At 40.1% G+C, this 18,385-nt stretch overlaps 2 protein-coding genes across 3 annotated transcripts in view; one reads left to right on the top strand and one right to left on the bottom strand.

The window, feature by feature from the left end:
• Positions 1 to 1,115: 1,115 nt before the first annotated feature.
• LOC121333740 (M-phase specific PLK1 interacting protein) lies at positions 1,116 to 10,263 on the bottom strand. Of its 2 annotated transcripts, none has more exons than XM_041400356.1 (3): positions 10,042 to 10,263; positions 7,788 to 8,502; positions 1,116 to 1,724 (listed from the first exon to the last, which is right to left on the bottom strand). In XM_041400356.1, exons 2-3 carry the CDS (start codon positions 8,139 to 8,141, stop codon positions 1,521 to 1,523), a joined length of 558 nt encoding a protein of 185 aa, XP_041256290.1. In that variant the 5' UTR covers positions 8,142 to 8,502; positions 10,042 to 10,263; the 3' UTR covers positions 1,116 to 1,520. The 2 variants fall into 2 exon arrangements, with proteins under 2 accessions (XP_041256290.1, XP_041256289.1); XM_041400355.1 differs by having other exon boundaries at positions 7,788 to 8,505.
• Positions 10,264 to 10,368: 105 nt separating this feature from the next.
• The window catches only part of SUGCT (succinyl-CoA:glutarate-CoA transferase), a 313,647-nt gene continuing 305,630 nt past the window's right edge, over positions 10,369 to 18,385 (top strand). The window contains exons 1-5 of the mRNA XM_041400354.1: positions 10,369 to 10,534; positions 12,397 to 12,448; positions 12,542 to 12,615; positions 14,745 to 14,830; positions 15,596 to 15,646. Coding sequence (XP_041256288.1) covers positions 10,369 to 10,534; positions 12,397 to 12,448; positions 12,542 to 12,615; positions 14,745 to 14,830; positions 15,596 to 15,646 — 429 coding nt within the window. The remainder of the gene's footprint in view (positions 10,535 to 12,396; positions 12,449 to 12,541; positions 12,616 to 14,744; positions 14,831 to 15,595; positions 15,647 to 18,385) is intronic.

Consider the following 18,385-nt stretch of genomic DNA (forward strand, 5'->3'; position numbering starts at 1 on the left):
AGCTGTTCCTGAAGGCAGTACTAACCTAACACATCTTATGCTGAAACAGATAAAGAGTACAGTGGACTATTCTACCTCAGCAAAAGACAAGTTACTAAGAACAGTTTAATGGGATTTCCTGTGCTTTTCTACCTAACCGTGCCTCAGGACTACAAAAATATGGTTTGAGTACATAAGAAGCTTAAAAGAACACATGTATTTTGAAAACTAAGCTAATGGTTTTATTTAACAAAGTTTTTACACTCTGCCTTGGCTTAAAAGCCAAGATCAACAAACAGTGGTATGTTCAATAACAAATTTATCTAACTACTGCAGACTTAACGTGGCAAGTTAAGAACATGCCTGCAGCTGGAACTATGTCTTTTTTATTCTAGATTATGATACTCACTCCTGGATTTAAGCATGGATCTTCCATGTAAAGACAAGCTCTAAAAAAACCCAAAGCATTGCTTTCCTCTTCAGTATAAAAATATAGCATGTACACACACAAAACAAACAATTCTCCTGGCAATGAAATATAAAATAAATGAAAAATATAAAATGGATTAAAAAAAGATGCTATGCATGTACTAATGTCAACTGTATAACAAAAACTATCACTCATTCTGTACTATTCTAGCAGGTGGATCCAGAAAGAACATTTTCATTTACTTAATCTTGATGTTTTATGCATTCTCTTGACTTAAATTGTCAATGAACAGACTTGTTCCTATAATCCAGAAATTTCTAATATTGATCCATATATATATATATATATAAAATCTGACAGCTGATAATATATATATATATATATATATATATATATATATATTTTATTTTTTTTTTTTTAAACACAAAAGCAAATAATTCCAGAATTAAGTTTGCGACTCAAGTTTGTTCAACAAATTAAACTTTCCAAAACCAATACATTTGTTTCCTGAGATGGCTATAAGTCATATTTCAACTTCACATTACACTGCAATTAACAAAAATTATTATGCACAAAACCAGATGTTAACTACAGCATACAAGCACACTTACAGAAGTCACCTAATTTCAGTGTTGTGGATTGCTGTGTTAATGTGTTCACCTTAACAAAGCTCCTAAAATATTCTTTATACGTTACAAAACAACGATTTACAAAACTTTATTTTATTTCCAAGTTATTTCAATCTAAAAATGTTGAAACATAAAAAATACCACTTCCTAAGAGACTTTACAACAGAAGGCTAACAATCTGGCGTGGGAGAGGTAAGTATATGGAAACTTGTTTTAACAGTCACAAATCAGTCGCTGGTGATTAAAGAACACTTTGTTCTTCAGAGCTGGTAGGCACTTCCACATAGCCAGAAATATAAGTTTTTCTACCACTCCTTTTGCCTCCCATACGTAAAAATATCCAATGCAATAAAAAAAAGGTAGGATAAAAGGGTGGACATGTGATGAAATAGAAGTATTATCTAAGGTCTTGATTATTGTTCATCTTGTGTAAGTGTAAAGATTCTGTCCCAAAAGATGGAATTATTTGGTCTTTAAAAGTGTTAGCTGAAATACCTCCCTTTTTTAGCAGTACATGTTGTTTGCACACTGCTGTATTGCTGGTTTATGTCTGTAACAGACACTGGCTCTAGGCCAGCCCATGGGTCCTCAAGCATTGAAGGTCTGTAATAGTTTTCCACATCATTAGACACTCTTTTCTCTCTGCCATGCGCTGTACCAAATGGAGTAGATGTCCTGGGTGATCCCTTTGGAAGAAAACCATCAGGTAAAGAAACATTTAATAGTCTAATTCAAACCAAGAAAAAAAAATGTAAAAAAAATTTAAAATGTTTTCTTCTATTGTAGTAGAGCTCTGAAGCTGATTATTAATGGTAATTACTACACCTCACTTGCATCTTCCTCAGGAAATATTAACTTTAATGTATTTTACTTATAAGTGGTGATTTACCAGGATAAGAAAAAAGCACCAGCCACAGTCTTCTCCCAAATACTTTTTGGTTTACACAGTTTACATCACTCTGGTATATAGCTGCAGAAAAGCAGCTCATGCTATTTTTCATACTCTGTCAACAACATGTCTAAAAAAACCAGAACAACAAAAAAGGGAGTTAGAGGCTGAGGAAGAGTTGACAATATTAAGAAGAGCAAAAGTCAAATATTAAGAACTTACAGATTGAACACAGCATTCTATAATGCAAATAGCTACAAAGAATTCATTGGGGAAAGAAATCCTCTTTTAACCAAACCAGTGTTCTGTGAAATTTGAGAATCGATGACTATTTTATATACAATCTCAGCGGTAATCAGTGATTTAGTGGGTATTGGCTTTTTCATATTTGATTTTTTTATGATCAAGGATCACAACAATTGCTTCCATAAAGCTGCTACAAGTCTGCAGCTTAAGGAGTGCTGTGACATAAAGAAGCTCCTATAATCATTTTCACCTGTTAGCATCATCCATTGTTCTCCTCAGATTCACTTCTCTAAAAGGTGAAGTTCTATCTAAATCTGTATTTATTTAAATTGTTTTAACCAAAGTTAAGCAACCCATACTACAGATACACAGTATGCCAAGCATGCCCATTGCATTCTGTATGGTAAGAGCAACAGGATGCCTTGAGGCTGGTTATCAGATTTTGTAAAACGGTAAAAGCACTTGATTAATGGCTGCTTTCCCCCACAACCCAGCCACCCCTAAATTTTTGGATCAGCAGTGATGGTATTTGAATTTGATTGTAAGCCCTAACAACATCTATGTAAATAGATCACGTGAAACAATTTTTGAGAAATGGTGCCATGAAGTGAAAGACCCAACGTTTAGCCAGAAGAATAGATTTCACTCAAACAGCTTGAACCTATTTCTGCTAATGGGCTGTGGCAGGAACATGTTGTTGTGTTCCCAGCAAGAACTCTTCAGGAGCCCCTGAAGTTTGATGATAATGGATACATGATCAAATGTGGGAACATCCATGTCTTATTTCTAGAGCACTTGTATCGTAGGTTGACAAGGAAGTGAGTTTTCTCAGGAAATTATAGCCAAACCAATCAGTGGTCAGTTTTGAATACTGACACCTGGTGTAACCACTGAAGACATGGATACACCTCTGAGAACACAAGGGGTTAAAAGCAGAGAACTCCCAGAGGAACTTTCTCTCTTTTGTTCCAGTCAGCAGTGAAGAGTTCAGACCTACCGTGCCCAGCCACAGAAGTGGTAGGTGGGGGGAGCAGGAAGGCGCCCAACCGTGGGAGTCCCGGGCCCCTGAGGGCAGCAAAGCCCGAGATTTTAACCCTTTCTTAGACAAAGAAAACCTCGTGAAACACTAATCCTCCTTGATCTGAAAGAGAAGAGAGACAGCCTGGGACCTGAGATGTCAGAAGAAGATTAGAAAGAATCCTAGGTAGGAAGAGATGATGGAGTGGCCTCTGGCTGGACTTTTCTTGTATAGCCATAGACTGAACCAATTTTCCTGTAAGACAGAGACTGTATTTAGGGGGCTGCAGTGGTTTGAGCCACGAGAGTGAACTTGCTGCAGTGATGCCATGTGCAGGAGTGAAGTGAACAGAGAAAGATGAGGAGGGTGTGGTGGTGCCCTCCATCTTCAGAGAAGATCTCTGTTCTCAAGACCCTCGGCCCCAGGGTAGGTGAAAATGGGGGCGACTGTTGTCCCAAAATGAGAAATTGTTGTTTCTTGGTACTTAGCAAAGCATCCTTAAGAGGAACCCTGTAAGCAGTTTTGGTCCATGGACAGTGGTGAGAGCACTGTACATCGAAGGAGGATGTCACAATGGTAGACTTTCTCCAGGTGGTGCCATGTGTGACATGGAAGCATAAGAGGTTTCAACTGTGTTTCTTGTGGTAGACTGCGGTATAAGAGAGACTCCTCTCTCCCTTGATGAAGTGAGAATTGATTATCTGAGAGGTGTTAACTTGACTGAGAATCCAAGGTTTTGTCTCCCCTTTTGTGCTTTGGTGGAAATTGCGTGGGGGGAAGAGGAATGTTTTGGAAGGTTTTCATTCTGAATTTTGTGTGTTCCTTTTATTATAGTGTAGGTTCGTAAGTTTTTTTTTCCTTTATTTCTAAGCTTGAGCCTGCAGTGTCTGCTCACATCTCACAGCAGCCATTTGAGAAAAATATATTTTCATGGGTGCATTGGCACTGTGCTGGTGTCAACCCACAACAACTTGTTTCTAATGATTCTTTGCAAGTTACCTTATGTAGCTAAGAGGATGACCTCAACACAGAAGAATTTCTGAAAGGTGGTGAAGTACTATACTGTATCAAAACCCATGAGGGTCAGAGAATCACCTCAGAATACATCAAAAAACTCTCTAAGGGGCATGGAGTTTCCTAGAATAAGCTGACATGCTCTAGCAACAGTGACATTTATGTTAAGTACTCACATTTAGTAGTGAAACAGCAGTATCCAGTGCACTGTCCTAAATAAACACGAAACCCCACCATCCCTAAACTACCACATTTAATGAAGACCTTTTAACTTTGACATTATAAAACAGATTGAATGTGGAGCTCATTTATTGCTGTGTTTAATCTGCAGAAGGCAAAAGAAATGTGAGCTGATACAATGATCTGCAGTATTCAGGGAAGAAGCAAAATAATTCAATGGTAAGGCTCATTTTATGGATTTATTTAATAATCTTTAATTTCACTTCAGTGTGATGCAGGTCATCAGTAACACTGACATTACACTAACATTCCAGCATTTTTGAAATATAGGAAATTTATTATTCTGTAATGCAAGACTGACAGCCTTCAGTACATGTTAAATTTAAGCATGTAGATTATTTAAGTTTAGAATACTAGTCATCATATGCTTTTTCCCCTCTGATTTTTTTTTTTTTTTTAGGGAAGAAAACCACAATGTCATTATTTACTTTATGGACCTGTGGAAATGGAAATCAGCTCCACCTGTACAAGTGAAACCATTCAGTGCAAGAGGCACTATCTGGTACCAAAGATAGCTTAAAAAAACTTTCCATTACTTGTCACTAGTGCCAACAGCATTTTCTCAATGAACTTTCCTTAAAAAAACAGTCAATCTATTCTCAGTACTTTTTCTCTAGATAAGCAATCTCTCTTTGGAGTAGAAAACAACAGCTTTTAGTGCCATTCATTAAAAAGTTACAGAGTGGAGTAATATTGCATTGAAACTGGGGACAGTCACTCCCTTTATCAGCTTGCTTCACCTGATGTGATTACAGCTACTGGCATATGCACAAACCACAAAACCACAACTGTACCATTTCAAAAGGGTGGTGTTTCTTTTACTTTCTGTAACAATTTTTGATCCATACCATTCCGTATGCTAGCATTCCACTGCTGCTAGCAGCTAGTTCATTGGTTGCTGCTACATGTGAGAATAAAACATCACCACTAAGTGAATTCTAAGTGGAGATGAGAAATGCAACAAAGACAAGTCACAGAATGGTTTGGGTTGGAAGGGACCTTAAAGATCATCTAGTTCCAACTTTCCTCCCGATGGCATAGACACCCCCCCCACTAGTCTGGACAGCTGAAAGCCCCATCCAGCCTGGCCCTGAACAATGCCTGGGATGGTGCATCCACAACTTCTCTGGGCAACTTGTTCCAGTCCCTCACCACCCTCACAGTAAAGAGCTTCTCCCTAATATCCAATGTAAACTTACTCTCTTACAGTTTAAAGGCATTCTCCCTTGTCCTGTCACTACAGGCCCTTGTTTCCAGAAACATGTTTTCATAAAATATAAAGCAGAAGCACCTCTGTGGAAAAAACCACAAAGTGCTGTAAACTACTGGCCACATAAAGGTTGAGTAAGCCATTTCAGAAAAAACAAGCCAAATATGTTTTTCTTCAAGTTTTCTCTTTGTTTCAAAGAATGAAAGTCTTCGAGCACAAAATGAGTACAGAATACTAATGACATTAATAGAACACTAAAGTAAACATAAAATGTGTTTTGGATTCTCCAATGCAATTTTAAAGGGTCACTTAAGACTTTCATCTCAAAAGTGACTGTAGCATCATAAATGTCAAAGGCACTGGAGTTCACTTAACAGGCTCTACAGAGGAGAGGGGACAATGCATATACCTCACAAGAAAATGCAGAAAGGTTTTCTACCTGAATCTATTTATGGCCTCATGGGCAGAGATCCTTGTCCACACCAAAGCAGATGAGGACTCATGGTTTATGAGATTAACTCCCTCTGCGATTGCCTCTACTGCCCTCCCAGGCAGAATAGCTCATGTGTACACACAAAGTGCAGACCCACATATTCTTCAGTCCTGGGCAAAGCTACAGACATTCAATATCCTTTGAGTCTCTGAAGGAGTTGCCATTGGGCCAGTGCTCCTAAACTACACACAAGGTCTAAAGAAGGAAAGGGGAGAAGGGAAGATGTTGTGACAGTCTGGGACTGGATTCAAACTTGTAACTTCTTTATGTCGCATTTCTTACCTCAGAATGTAACCTGACTTTATGTCAGGTTTCTTACATCAAGAATGGAGCCTATGGGAGGGGTCCGATCCTCAGAGGCTGACATGAAACAGTTCTGACTAAAACTAAAGACAAAAGGATTCCTGCATATTCTTCTGCTCAATTACTTCTAAAGCAGGCTTTGAAAAAAAACACTTAATTAAACAGCCAAAGAGTGATCTTTTGAAGGGAAATTAGACATCAATAACATAAATTGTCCCTCCATAACCTGCAGCAGAAATGCCACATGCCTGCCTTTTTCAAAAGGCACTGAGGATATGCAATCTGTTGGCTTCCACACCAGAAGAGTCTCTGCTGCTGTGCTGAAGAAAATGTATAAATTTTGTAATGACCCCCTTCCACCAGCTATGAGATTTCTGAGTTAACTGCATCATAAGAAAATAACAGAATACTCATCCTCAATGGACACCTGACAATGCAGTGCAGGCACATTAAGATTTTACTTATCTCTATTAAGATGAAACTTCAATATCATATTTAATCCTTCAAGTACCAATAAGAGCACAAAAAAAAATTATCATTGTACTGCACATGTCATTTGTTACACTTTTAAGGCTTCTCTAATAAAGCCAGTTATATACATAAAGCTGTTATCCTGAGAACTGTCATCCCTGTGTGCATTGCCAGTCACACGCTACAGCTAACACAGCTGAAAAAAAGCTTAACTCATAGAACTTGTTGCTGGCTTGTAGGAAGTTTTCAGTGCAAAGCAAAGACTTTAAATTGAAACTTTATTATGACAACACATGCTCTCATTTCTGCTTAAAGGAGCCTCAGCTTAATTCTCTTTAATAGAGCACTCCTTTTCTCTGTCCGTGTCCCTGAAAACTCCGTGTGAATAGGGTGTGGATAGGGCAGCTCCCACGATGGATGACAACACGGGCAAAGTAAACTGCACTTCACCACTGCATTAAAGAAAACTGATCAGAGAGAGGCAGGGAGGCGATTGCTGTCGTTTTGGCCGGTGCTTAATTTTCTACCTTCATTCGCCAGAATATGAAAAAAAAAAAACTGCACTTTTGTGTCTTCACAACCCGCCAGCCTACGGCCCTCTTCCCCTTTCTCATCTCACAGCTACCTGCGCTCTGTCCGTCCTCTCTACCGCGGGGGAATGGGCGGGGGAAAAGCTGATGTTGCCTAGTGAGGTTCAAGCCTTGCTCTTCCCTGAAAATCCTGCTGGCCGGTGGATGCTGCGCTGGCACGAGGCCCCGGTGTGCCTTCCCCCAGCGGGCTACGGGCCTCGCTTCGAAGCAGCAGCAGCAGCTTCCTCCCTCCCTCTTTCCTTCCTCCCCGTGTCCCTCTTCGCCTTGCCCCATACCTGGAAGTGCCTCTGGAAGCCGCCGGGCGAGCGCTTGTGCTGCGGCGGCAGGTGCAGAGGCGCTCCGGCAGGGGACGCGCCGCCATACGGAGCCGGGTACCGGGGACTGACACTCTGCGGCCTGCGCGGGGTCTGCGCCCCCGCCGAGGGGCTCCCGAAGCGCCCGTGGAACCCGGGGTCTCGGGGCGAGAGGCCGCTGCCGTACGGCCCAGGCCGGTGGCCGTAGGGCGGCGTGTGGTGGGGGCTCCCGTAGCCCCGCGGAGAGGGCGGCAGGGGTCCTCCGCCGGAGGGAGGGCTCCGGAAGCCGCCGCCAGCGTAGGGAGGTGTCGGTGCGCGGAATCCCGGCCGGTACATGGCCGGGAATGGCGGCGACGGCGGGAGCGGAACCTGTGCAATGGCGGCGGCGCCGCGTCCGTTCTTTTCTCTTCCCCCGCCTCTTCCCCCCCAGGCGGGCGGAAGGTTCCGGCCTCTAAACGTTCCGTGGCGGAGAGGACGAGGCGTCGTCCATCCCGTCCCGCCTGGAAGTGGGGGGCGGGAGAGAGCGACTGGCAGCCTCACACAGCGACCCGGCGCGCCGAGTCCGAGGGATTCTGCACGCTTTCAGCTGTAGAGGAGTAATCTGGAGTAGGAGTCTCAGAAGATGCCTGGTAACTCAGACGATGGGGCTCACGGCGTCCGTGGGCTCTGCGTGGCTGTAATGCCCGCGGTTCTACAGCTGCTAAAAAACAACGAAATGAACTGCTGTAAAGCAAAGCGATTGTTTACCTCACATTTCTTGTCACTTCACATATTCTCATTGTGCGCATTTGTTCTGGAGTCTGAGCCTGCAAATGCTATGTGTTGTGGCAGTCCCGATTGAAAAAAAACAAAGTGACATTTAAAGAGCACTTTAATGAAAGGATTTTCCTTAAAATCAGTTTGAACTGTCAGCAATTGAGTGAGTGGTAGCTCAGGCAAAGACTTACTCATACAAACTCGTGGCAAAATGCTATTTTGTAGGAGAACTTAATATTTAGCACAAAGTCGTTTTAACAATGTTATTTATTACCGTTCCTGCTCTGTTCTCATTTTGCATATTAATGCAAATCCTCAACAGCTCTGTAAAAAATGGTAAATATTTTTTTTATTGTTATTTATTTATGTTAGTACAACAAAGCACTTCTTGGTTTTAGGACATTGCAACATAGGATAATTAAGAAGGGCTTTCAGAATAGCAGTTAACAAAAGTTAACTATTAAAATAAGCATAAAGTTTCTGTATATAAGCTTTATATACCAGTCTTGTTTTTCTTTAGCTTTAAACAGGTTTTGGTTTGTTTTTTTACAATAACAAACACTAAGTTTATATTCACAGGGAACTCATACTCATTATACAATGTCTCTGTGCAAAATGAGGCATTATCTTTTAAATTCCAAAATGGAAAGAGACTAAACCTGCTCATTTACATTTTTTGATAATCCTGTATTCTGGAAGACGATCTGTTTTATTGTGCACACAAGGAATGCCATGTCTACACAAGACAAGTTTATCAATGTAAGTTACCAAATTATCTGTCTCATTGCAAAAAGGTGCAGTTTAATTTAAATCCTTTTCACACCACATGAATTAGAAATACATACCATTGTGCACATGTTGAGTTATACTGGGGTAATTCTGCTGATTAATTTCTTCTTGTTGACAAATCTTTAAGCATCTGCGTAGTACTTTTGATTACACACAGCATGTCCAGTCAACAAACCTGCCATGTAGATTTTCTCTATGTTCTTCCCCAGCATTTAGGCAGACTGACATGTGACATATCTTAAGTCTGTGCTGTTCGTCATGCTCATTTTCAAGCAGTCAGGAGTTTCGGCTGCTTTTGAGATACAAGAGTTGTTTTATCCTCACATATTTCTGACAAACAAATGCCGAACCTCTGTGCAGGCTTTTTTATATTGTTAGAGAGGCACGACACCATGGTGTTCCTGTAACAAGCCTTCTGCTCTGTCCTAACACAGACTAAAAGTAGCCTGAGGGTACTTCGTTCAAAGGTTCGTACTTTGAACCTTGCTCAAAGGTCAGTTCAAGCTAACCCTTCCATAAGTACACCCAGCTGAAGATACAGCTTACAGTGTACGTGATATTGCACCTTCAGTGACGGCGAAATGAGGGGAAGGATCTCCCTCGTGCCGCTGAGTGCTCCAGTGCGGCTGCCTGCCTTACTAAGCGCGGAAAACCCTTCGGGGTGGTGGGAATGTTTCTACTTTTATTCTACCTTGGCAATGTTGTACGTCACGGTCTGTACGCCGAGCTGGAAGGGCAAATTGCCAGCCATCAAACAGCGGAATTCCCGCCGCGAACATCTGCAGGACGCCTCCCTGCCTTATGAAGTCGAGGCGGGAGAGGTTCCTAGCACAGGAGAGGCGCGCCATGCCGCGGAGGGGGCAGCGCGGCAGCCAGCCGAGACCGGCGCTGGGCTCGAGCCCGCCCGCGCCTGCGCGCCCCCCGTCCCGGGAGCTCCAAGGCTGTCCCGGGAGCGGGAGGGAAAGGGGGTGGCGGCGGCGCCTGCGCCGAGCGCTCGGTGTTGTCTCGAGTGGCGAGGATGCTGCGAGCCGGGCTGGGAAGAAGGAGCCGATGTTGCGGAGGGCTCTGGAGGAGCCCCTGCCCCGAAGCTGCCGGCGGCAGTGCCAGAGCCCTGAGCGCTGCCTCTGCCTGCCCTTCTCCGGGCTGCGGCGTCGGGGCGCCGAGCGGAGGTGCTCCCCCGGCAGGTACAGAGCCGTGCCGCACCTTCCTCCTCCTCTTCCTCCTCTGTTTTCCCTCTCGCCGCGTCGGGCTCCTCTGTCCGTGTGATCCCGCCGGGCTCTGAGTCGGTGCTGCTGGGGCGGAGGTCGGAGCTGCTTCTCTGGGGGTGCGGGCGCGGAACAGCTGCGGGAGGTTCCTGCGAGGCGCTGGCCAAGGGGGTCCCTGCGCGGCCGTGCCGCGCTGGGCGCAGCCCCTGGACGGCCATGGGGCTCGGACTTCGCCGGCAGGAGCGCCGCTTGAGACACGGAGCGTGTCGGCTCTCCTGGCAGCCCTGGCTAATGGCACGCCGTGTTCCAAGCACGATCTTTTTGTAAAGTTACCAAAGTCTAACGGCCTACAGTTGTGCTTTTAATAAAACTGAAGTTATACTGGAGGGTCTGTGGTTACCTGGCACAACTGTTTTCCCACATCTGGAATCATGGAGGTGTGGAGCGCTAAAGAGGAGTAGCAACCTGTGGTTTTCCTAAAGGCTTTGAAAGTGCAGAACACATGGCCATTCCTAGATGCACATGTTTTCAACATGCAGCTTAGTCTGCATATTGTATTAAAGCGCAAAACCTGTTAAATGGAAATCTTTCTGGATTAAGTGGTAATAATGGAGGAAAATTTCTTAAAGATGAACAATGGGATACAAGTGGTTAAAGGCAGTTAAACAACAACTGGTTAAAGGCAGTACAGTTAATGAAAATATTTTAGCAGAAACCTTGAATTTCTACGGCTGCTTCTCTATAGCTTTTTTTTATCTCTCTCTTGATATAAATCTTCTTCCCATATGTAGGAAGGAGAGTTATGAGGGTGACAGAATGGTGGTTCAGGTCTAAAGGGGGAATGTGGAGCAGGTAATACAGGCATGCACTGCTGCATTATATAGGAGATGCACCACGCTGCCCTGCAGACTTTGAATGAATGTGGTTTGTTTGATTCCCCCTCCCCCAACATGTTACATTTTACATCTTTCTCTTACAAGGACAAGCTCCAAAAAGAGATACTTGCCGCAAGCTGGTATGTGTCACTTTAGTGGGGTGGCTGACCAGGTGCTTTGGTTTGTGTGTGGTATGAGACCACCTTCCAAACAGTAACTCAGAATGACTGTCCTCATAGGGTCATGAAGTGTTTGTGTCCCTAACCTTCAATTAAAGACTGAGGGAGAAGAAGATAACCTAATGCCACCAAAGAAATAGTTGGCCAACCTGTGGACTAGGCTGTGAGATTACTTGCTCTGTCTGTGATGTTTATTGCCATTACCTTTGTTCCTTAGACCTGGTCAGGTTGGAAAGGGTGAGGGAAAGGAAGAAAGCATTGTGATTTCTTAATAATTATCTTGCATGTGCAGCTGCCATTGAAACGGTTTCCTTGGCTCATGTATTCTACCTTAAGTTTTGTAAAGGGGATATTCTTTTTGTGTGTGTGATGCAAGTGGTTAGGACTACACAGGTCAAAACACTTGGTGAATTCTACTATACTTCCCATTGGTCTGGTGTCCTTTTAGCTTATGTTATTCTGATGTTGCTTGTTTTTGTTGTATCTCTCTTCAGATTAGCCTTTAAAAGCTGTTTGAGTGTTTGTGGAAGGCACACATAAACTATCACTGTAAAGTAGCTTTATTGGAGACTTGCTAGGGAATTAGAATAGGTTCTGAAATGTCATACTTAAGGTTTTCCAGCTTTGAAAGGCATTACTAATGTAGTATGCACCTAATAACCAGCTTGTTCAGAAAGCTTTATTATCATTTCTTGGGGAAGGGAGATGAGGGAGAATGATGAGTGTTCTAAAAACAAGGTGTTTGGTTTTTTTTAGATTGAAATCACTGTTTTTTGTTTCTTGTCAGGTGCTAGTAATGTAAAGCCATTGGATGGTGTCAAAATTCTTGATTTAACAAGGTTTGTGTTTTGTCTATCATTTGTAAGTGTGTCTAAATGCAAATATTCTGATTGGAAAAACTAAGAAAACAATATGTTTTTTTCGTATTGAAGGGTTCTTGCAGGACCATTTGCCACAATGAATTTGGGAGATCTAGGGGCTGAAGTTATCAAAGTGGAAAGACCAGGTAAGATTTTTATTTGTTTATTTTAGATATAATAAAAACTGTCAAGTGTGTGTGTGTGTGTGTGTGTGTGTATATATATATATATATATATATAATGTAAGGACATTGGGTAATTAGCTTCTAATTAAATTTTTTAGCTTAACACAATGGTTTTCTTCTTCCACTCAGCACATGTGCTTCTTATCCAAAGAGTTTCTAAGAACTGGGGAATGGTAAAAAAATGCTTCATTCTTGTGGTATAGCTACACTTTTTAGTTTGGAAGACCATATAAGAGGAATAAGAAATAGCATTTTAAGAAATTTTTTAGAAATAGTCCCCTCACTTGGCTCTAAGTTTTATGCATCATTACGCGTTTGAGGTGTGTAATTATACCATAGCAGCTGCACATTTTATAATGTATTTTTTCCTTTACATTTCCATATTTTATGTTTCTCTCTTTTGGTGTTACTTGTCTTGAAACTAGTTGGTGAAAATAGTTGCAATAATAAACGGTATTACACTCCCTATATTTTATAATGTAAGAGTTTATAATAATTTATAAATTGAGATACTAAACATACTACATTCTCTATATGTTATTTGTAGTAGGAAATATCGAATGTTTGGACATTTAATGAAACAAGGTATGTTTGACAAATGTTTTGCCACATCTGTCTATGGGTCATCCTTATTTACTGACCACTGTTATAAAGGTTTTCACTTCTGTAACCAGGCAAAGGTACATCAATTTTGCAGTATCAGATTAGACCAACATTGGTGGTATTCCAAACATCTAGGTAGTAGGAACAGAGTAATGTCAACATGAAGTAATGATTTTGGAGCTTTGCATTTTTTTGTGATCAAAGAAGAAGGGCAGCTTCAGAATTCTAAATTTCAAATATTTTAGAAGGTGAGCAATCCTCTCTTTCTGTGAGAGGATGTCTACTTTCACAGGAGTATTAATCCAAAAGAACAGTAGCCCCACTGGTGCTCTATAGGGAAAATATTACTGAAATGTTTTGCTTTGAATCACTTAAAGTACACAGAGAAGAGATTGCCCCTGCCCTCCTAAGCATTCTGCTTGAACCAAAATAGTCATTTGGGATAATAAACAGTAGAAATGTTGATAAGCAACTTATGTTTGCATCTGTAGGTCTTAGATGGCTGTAGACTTTTGTGTTACTATAGTGTATAGCGTTATTGTGACAGTGGCTATGTAATATGCCGCCTAAGGTTCTTCAGCTTGTTTTTGTATCTGTGTTTCTGTATCAGTCTTCCCTGTTGCCTCACTAAGGAAAGTTTTCAGTTATGGGAAGTTAACAAGTAGATGAAGTCTAGATGTTGAAATAGATGCAGGAATGCACATGCTTGCTAACACTCAGGACAATGATTCTATCTGATGATGAATTTAGCTTTAATTCTATTTAAAATAGATTTCTAGTCCTCATGATGTTTAAGAAAGGTTAAAAAATAGAAATTAAGCATAAATGATACAGTAATATCAGTGTTTGCAGCACATTAAAGGCAGGATTTCTGGAAGAGCTGGAGGTGGGGCCCTGCACCAGCTATAACAAGCACTTCTTTTAGTTGGTGTTGTGCAGCATGGGACTTAATCAGTTGTTGTCTGTCAGTGGTATCTTGATGTTATATCTGGAGTGTTTCAGGAATAGATTACTGACCACATGAACTGTGTGACTTGGTGCAGGCAAGAGACTCTACTAAATTCTTTCAGATTGACTAAAAACATTGCACTGTAGATCTATATTAAGTTAAAACAAACTACCAAAAGAACTGCAATTCCCCTTTCCGCAGACTCCCCCAAGAAAACAACCAAAATACCAACCCACAAGTGAAAAACAACCAAAAAACCTGCATATACACTAGTGGTGTGTGGTTGTATTAGTATTTTCAAGACTAAATGGAATCCCAACACTACCAAAAACTTTGTTCACTTTGCTTAATTGCATTAACTTTTAGGTGTTTTTTTTGATATAAATATCCTAAAATAAATATGTTAAACTAGTATTTGTTCTACCTGCTAGATGAAGCTTAGGTGACTTTAATGTGATATTGGAGAAAAGCTTTTTATTCTTATTTGTTGGGTGTGTGATATTTGGCAGCTATGAATATGTGATGGTATTTTTTTCAGGAGCTGGTGATGACACAAGAGCCTGGGGCCCACCCTTTGCTGGGACAGAAAGTGTTTATTTTCTCAGTGTCAATAGAAATAAAAAGGTAAATGAGGTGTGGAACAGAACATGAGCCTATGTTTTCTGTAATTATAACTGAACATATAACACTTCTTAGTTTGATTCTTAATATATATAATGGAGCAATACTTATATTGACCTAATGTTCTGATGAATGAATTTCAGGAGAAAATCCATACGTTTTTAGAACAACAAAGGTTGCAAATCTCTGGTACTGTGCTGTGGGCAGCTGAGGCAAAATGAAAAAGCAAGAATGCTCCTGATGGTCTTCAGTTGCTGGTGCTAATTAACTGAAAATAAAACCTGCTGAAAGCAAGGGGTATTTTATTTGAGTTATCGTATTTTTCAGCGTCAGCTCAGTTGCCCTGTGTCAGCTGGCAGGAAGAGTGCTGCCATTATACCATGTGGCTAAATCTAGCTTTTGAAACTTAATGTGAAGTTTCATGACATACCTGAATTGTTTAATGGCTTGTTACCATTGAAACAAATGTTTCTGGTGTCTGGATGTGTTCTTGCAGTAATGGGTCCTGTGTAAATATATAGTGACGAGGCTGCCCATCTGTCAGTCTGGTTTTGGTGCTTGTCTGATTCATTAATGAGATATAGTTCAGCTTGTTTTGCAGAGAGAAATTTTTTTTTTCAGGAGGAGATGGGCTATGTGTTAAAATTTATTTATCCAAATTAGCCATAGTGTGTAATTTGACTGTTGGCTTTGTTTAGACTAGGCTAATAATACCTTCTGCATATTTTTTCCGCATAAATTACTGTTGTATTTATTTTTAATCCCCAGAGTATAGCCATCAACATGAAGGATTCAAAAGGGGTAAAGCTAATCAAAGAGGTAGGTTTTAATAGCATGTGAGGTGTCCTTATTTTGTATTGTTGTGATCCTAAGTGATTCATAAGTTACACTAAGTAATAAGGATTAAACTCTGCATTTCAAGTATTAATTTGATAATTTAAAAAATCTGTGTATGCAGTAAAATTTGTAAATTACACTATATACTTCTGTACTCTGCGCTTTTGGACTCAATGTTCAGTGTAACTTGTAATGACTTTAGATTTACATGATGACATGAAAATGTCATCAAAATCTTCAAATGAAATATTGTGATGAAATGGTCTAATAGCCTATTCCTTTCCTGTTGCTGCTGCTGTACTACTACTAATCTTGCTGTAATACTGCAGTAGAACAATTCAAGATGAAGTCAGTGAGCAGTTAGGAGGAGAAGCTGTGCTCCAGTAAATGCAGTTTTTTGAATGTTACAGTGTTCAATTACTGTACATCTTCCTGAAAAACATTGTCCTGTAGGTGAAACTTAGTGTTTGTTTCTTTTTCAGTATTTGACTTCCAACATCTTTTAAGGTGATCCATTTCTCTATCTAAAAATAGTAAAAGCATCAAATCTCACATTTCGTCAAACTTGAGTTTTGTTATCCTTTTATTTATTATTTGTTGAGGAATGCAAGATCTGCTACTTGCTAGTGCTGTGTTTTAAGCCCTGCAGTAGTAGCAGCTGACTTCTGTTACTGCTTGTTTCACTATCAGTTCCAATCCCTTTTTCACAGTGACACTGTGTGTCATGGAGCAGGTGGAATTTGTCTGGTAGCACTTTTTGTTTGGAATATTGCATAAAATGGAAATAGATTAAGTTTTCTGATGCTTTTGATATGTTAGGTATGCAAAGATGCTTCATACAGAAATACTCTGGAGATTATATATAGATATAATTCAACAGTGCCTTCTTTTTTTGCAGAACAGAGGCATTTAGTGTTAATTTGTTGTGGAGCTGTATGTTTAACTTCTAAAAAATTTGGAAGCAAAAATTTTCATTTGAAAAAATTTTGCACGGTATAACACAGACATCTTTTTGATTACCTACTAATTAAGTGCTATAAAAATTTTCCTCTCATGGAAGAAGATTAATTTATTATTTGACCTTTAAAAATGGTGAAAGAGAAACTACTCAGAGTGTCCACTGATTCCACATTTGTGGGCTGAAGGTGTTTGAAGAATTAAAGGCAGCCTGAGCCTATGAGCCAAGATGAGGTGAAGGAAAAAGTGGCATCATCTGTTAAATATTTACCACACTAGCTGTAAAAATGAGGAGACTGCCTGTGACAAAGTAATTTCTTGTATTTTCAATCCTTTTTAAAAGTGGCTTTAATAACCACTATAGCTTTCTGTTCCTTAAATCAATGCCATTCTTATCTGTCATGTAGCAACATTGAAAACTGATGAAGCTCTGTTTATCAAACTTCCTGTGGAGTTGTTCATCCTTCTGCTTGATTTTGAATGATATCTTTTGAAAGCATTTGGTGCATAGGTCTTGACATTCCATTATTCATCTCAAATGAAACTTCTGTTTGGAGTTTTGTCAAAAAGTATGTGTAAAGGGAAGATATTTATAACAGGCTTTTGTTTTCAGTTGTCTTCTGCTATCATCAGGACAGATGTGTATGTAATTGAGCATTGTTCAGCATTGTATTTGGTACTATGACAAAGAGTGTCCATGTCTTCAAAGTAGCTGATGAAAACTATAAATTTAAGTTTGTGACACTGCTTACTCCTACATAAATATGAGTTGTGTCACCAGTGTAAAAGCTACAAAGAAATGTAACAATGTTATATTTTTTTTACCTTTATTAAGCAAGGTATCATAGTTAGAATAGGTTTTATTTCCCACATATATTTTGTATAGTTGGAAGAGTGCAATTCTCAATTTAGAATCATGTTAGAAAAACAGGAATAGAGTCTTCAGGTATGTGATAAAAACACAGACTTGACAATTAGTCAGTAGTATCAAGTGAGCTGAAGAAATCTATTAATCAGGAGTCCTGGCTGCTTTTCATCCTTTGGCACAACACTACAAAATATTTTTTCAAGGATTTATTCTTTCATACATGATTACTTGAATTCCACAAAATTGTTCCTGTGATTTCTTTATTTCTTTCTATGTCACTTATAGACCTTTCTTCCCTTCTAGTGTTTTGGCTGGCTGTTAATTTGCATTCCAGATGTTTGTCTGTCGTTCTGAATAAAAATTAATTTTTTCTCTTCAGTGATTGTATGTGCCAGTCCCATGCTCTGATATCTTTTTGTAGTATCTCTTTAGAACATTATTTATTGTTTATTGCCAGAAAATCATTTTAAGAATCTTGAGTATACTTCTCTCCTGTGAATTATTTACCCTTAACTAGTGAACTTTTAAATTTTTTTATTCATGAAGGACTTGGGACTTAATTGGCTGGGAGCCGATGGCACTTCTTCTCTTCCACTATTTTTAGCTGAAAGGTTAATATGTCCCATGCATTGCTCTCTTACTTGATAAAGCAAGCTACTCATATATGTGTATAAATGTATTTTTATGTATGTGTGTGTTGTGCAGATTCTTCTCTGTAGATTTCCTGTAAAAACCAAAGCAAACAAAACACAAAAAAAATCCCCAAACAAACAACAAACCAAAATACACCAACCAAAACTTCCAAAAGGCATGCATGGTTTCCTTTATAAACTTAGTAGCATCATTCTTTGTTATTCAACTTAATGATTACTTTGGCATGAACTGTGCTGTTCATT

The sequence above is a fragment of the Onychostruthus taczanowskii genome, unplaced genomic scaffold (genome assembly GCF_017590055.1).
Source record: "Onychostruthus taczanowskii isolate IOZ18803 unplaced genomic scaffold, ASM1759005v1 scaffold179, whole genome shotgun sequence".
Lineage (NCBI taxonomy): Eukaryota > Metazoa > Chordata > Aves > Passeriformes > Passeridae > Onychostruthus > Onychostruthus taczanowskii.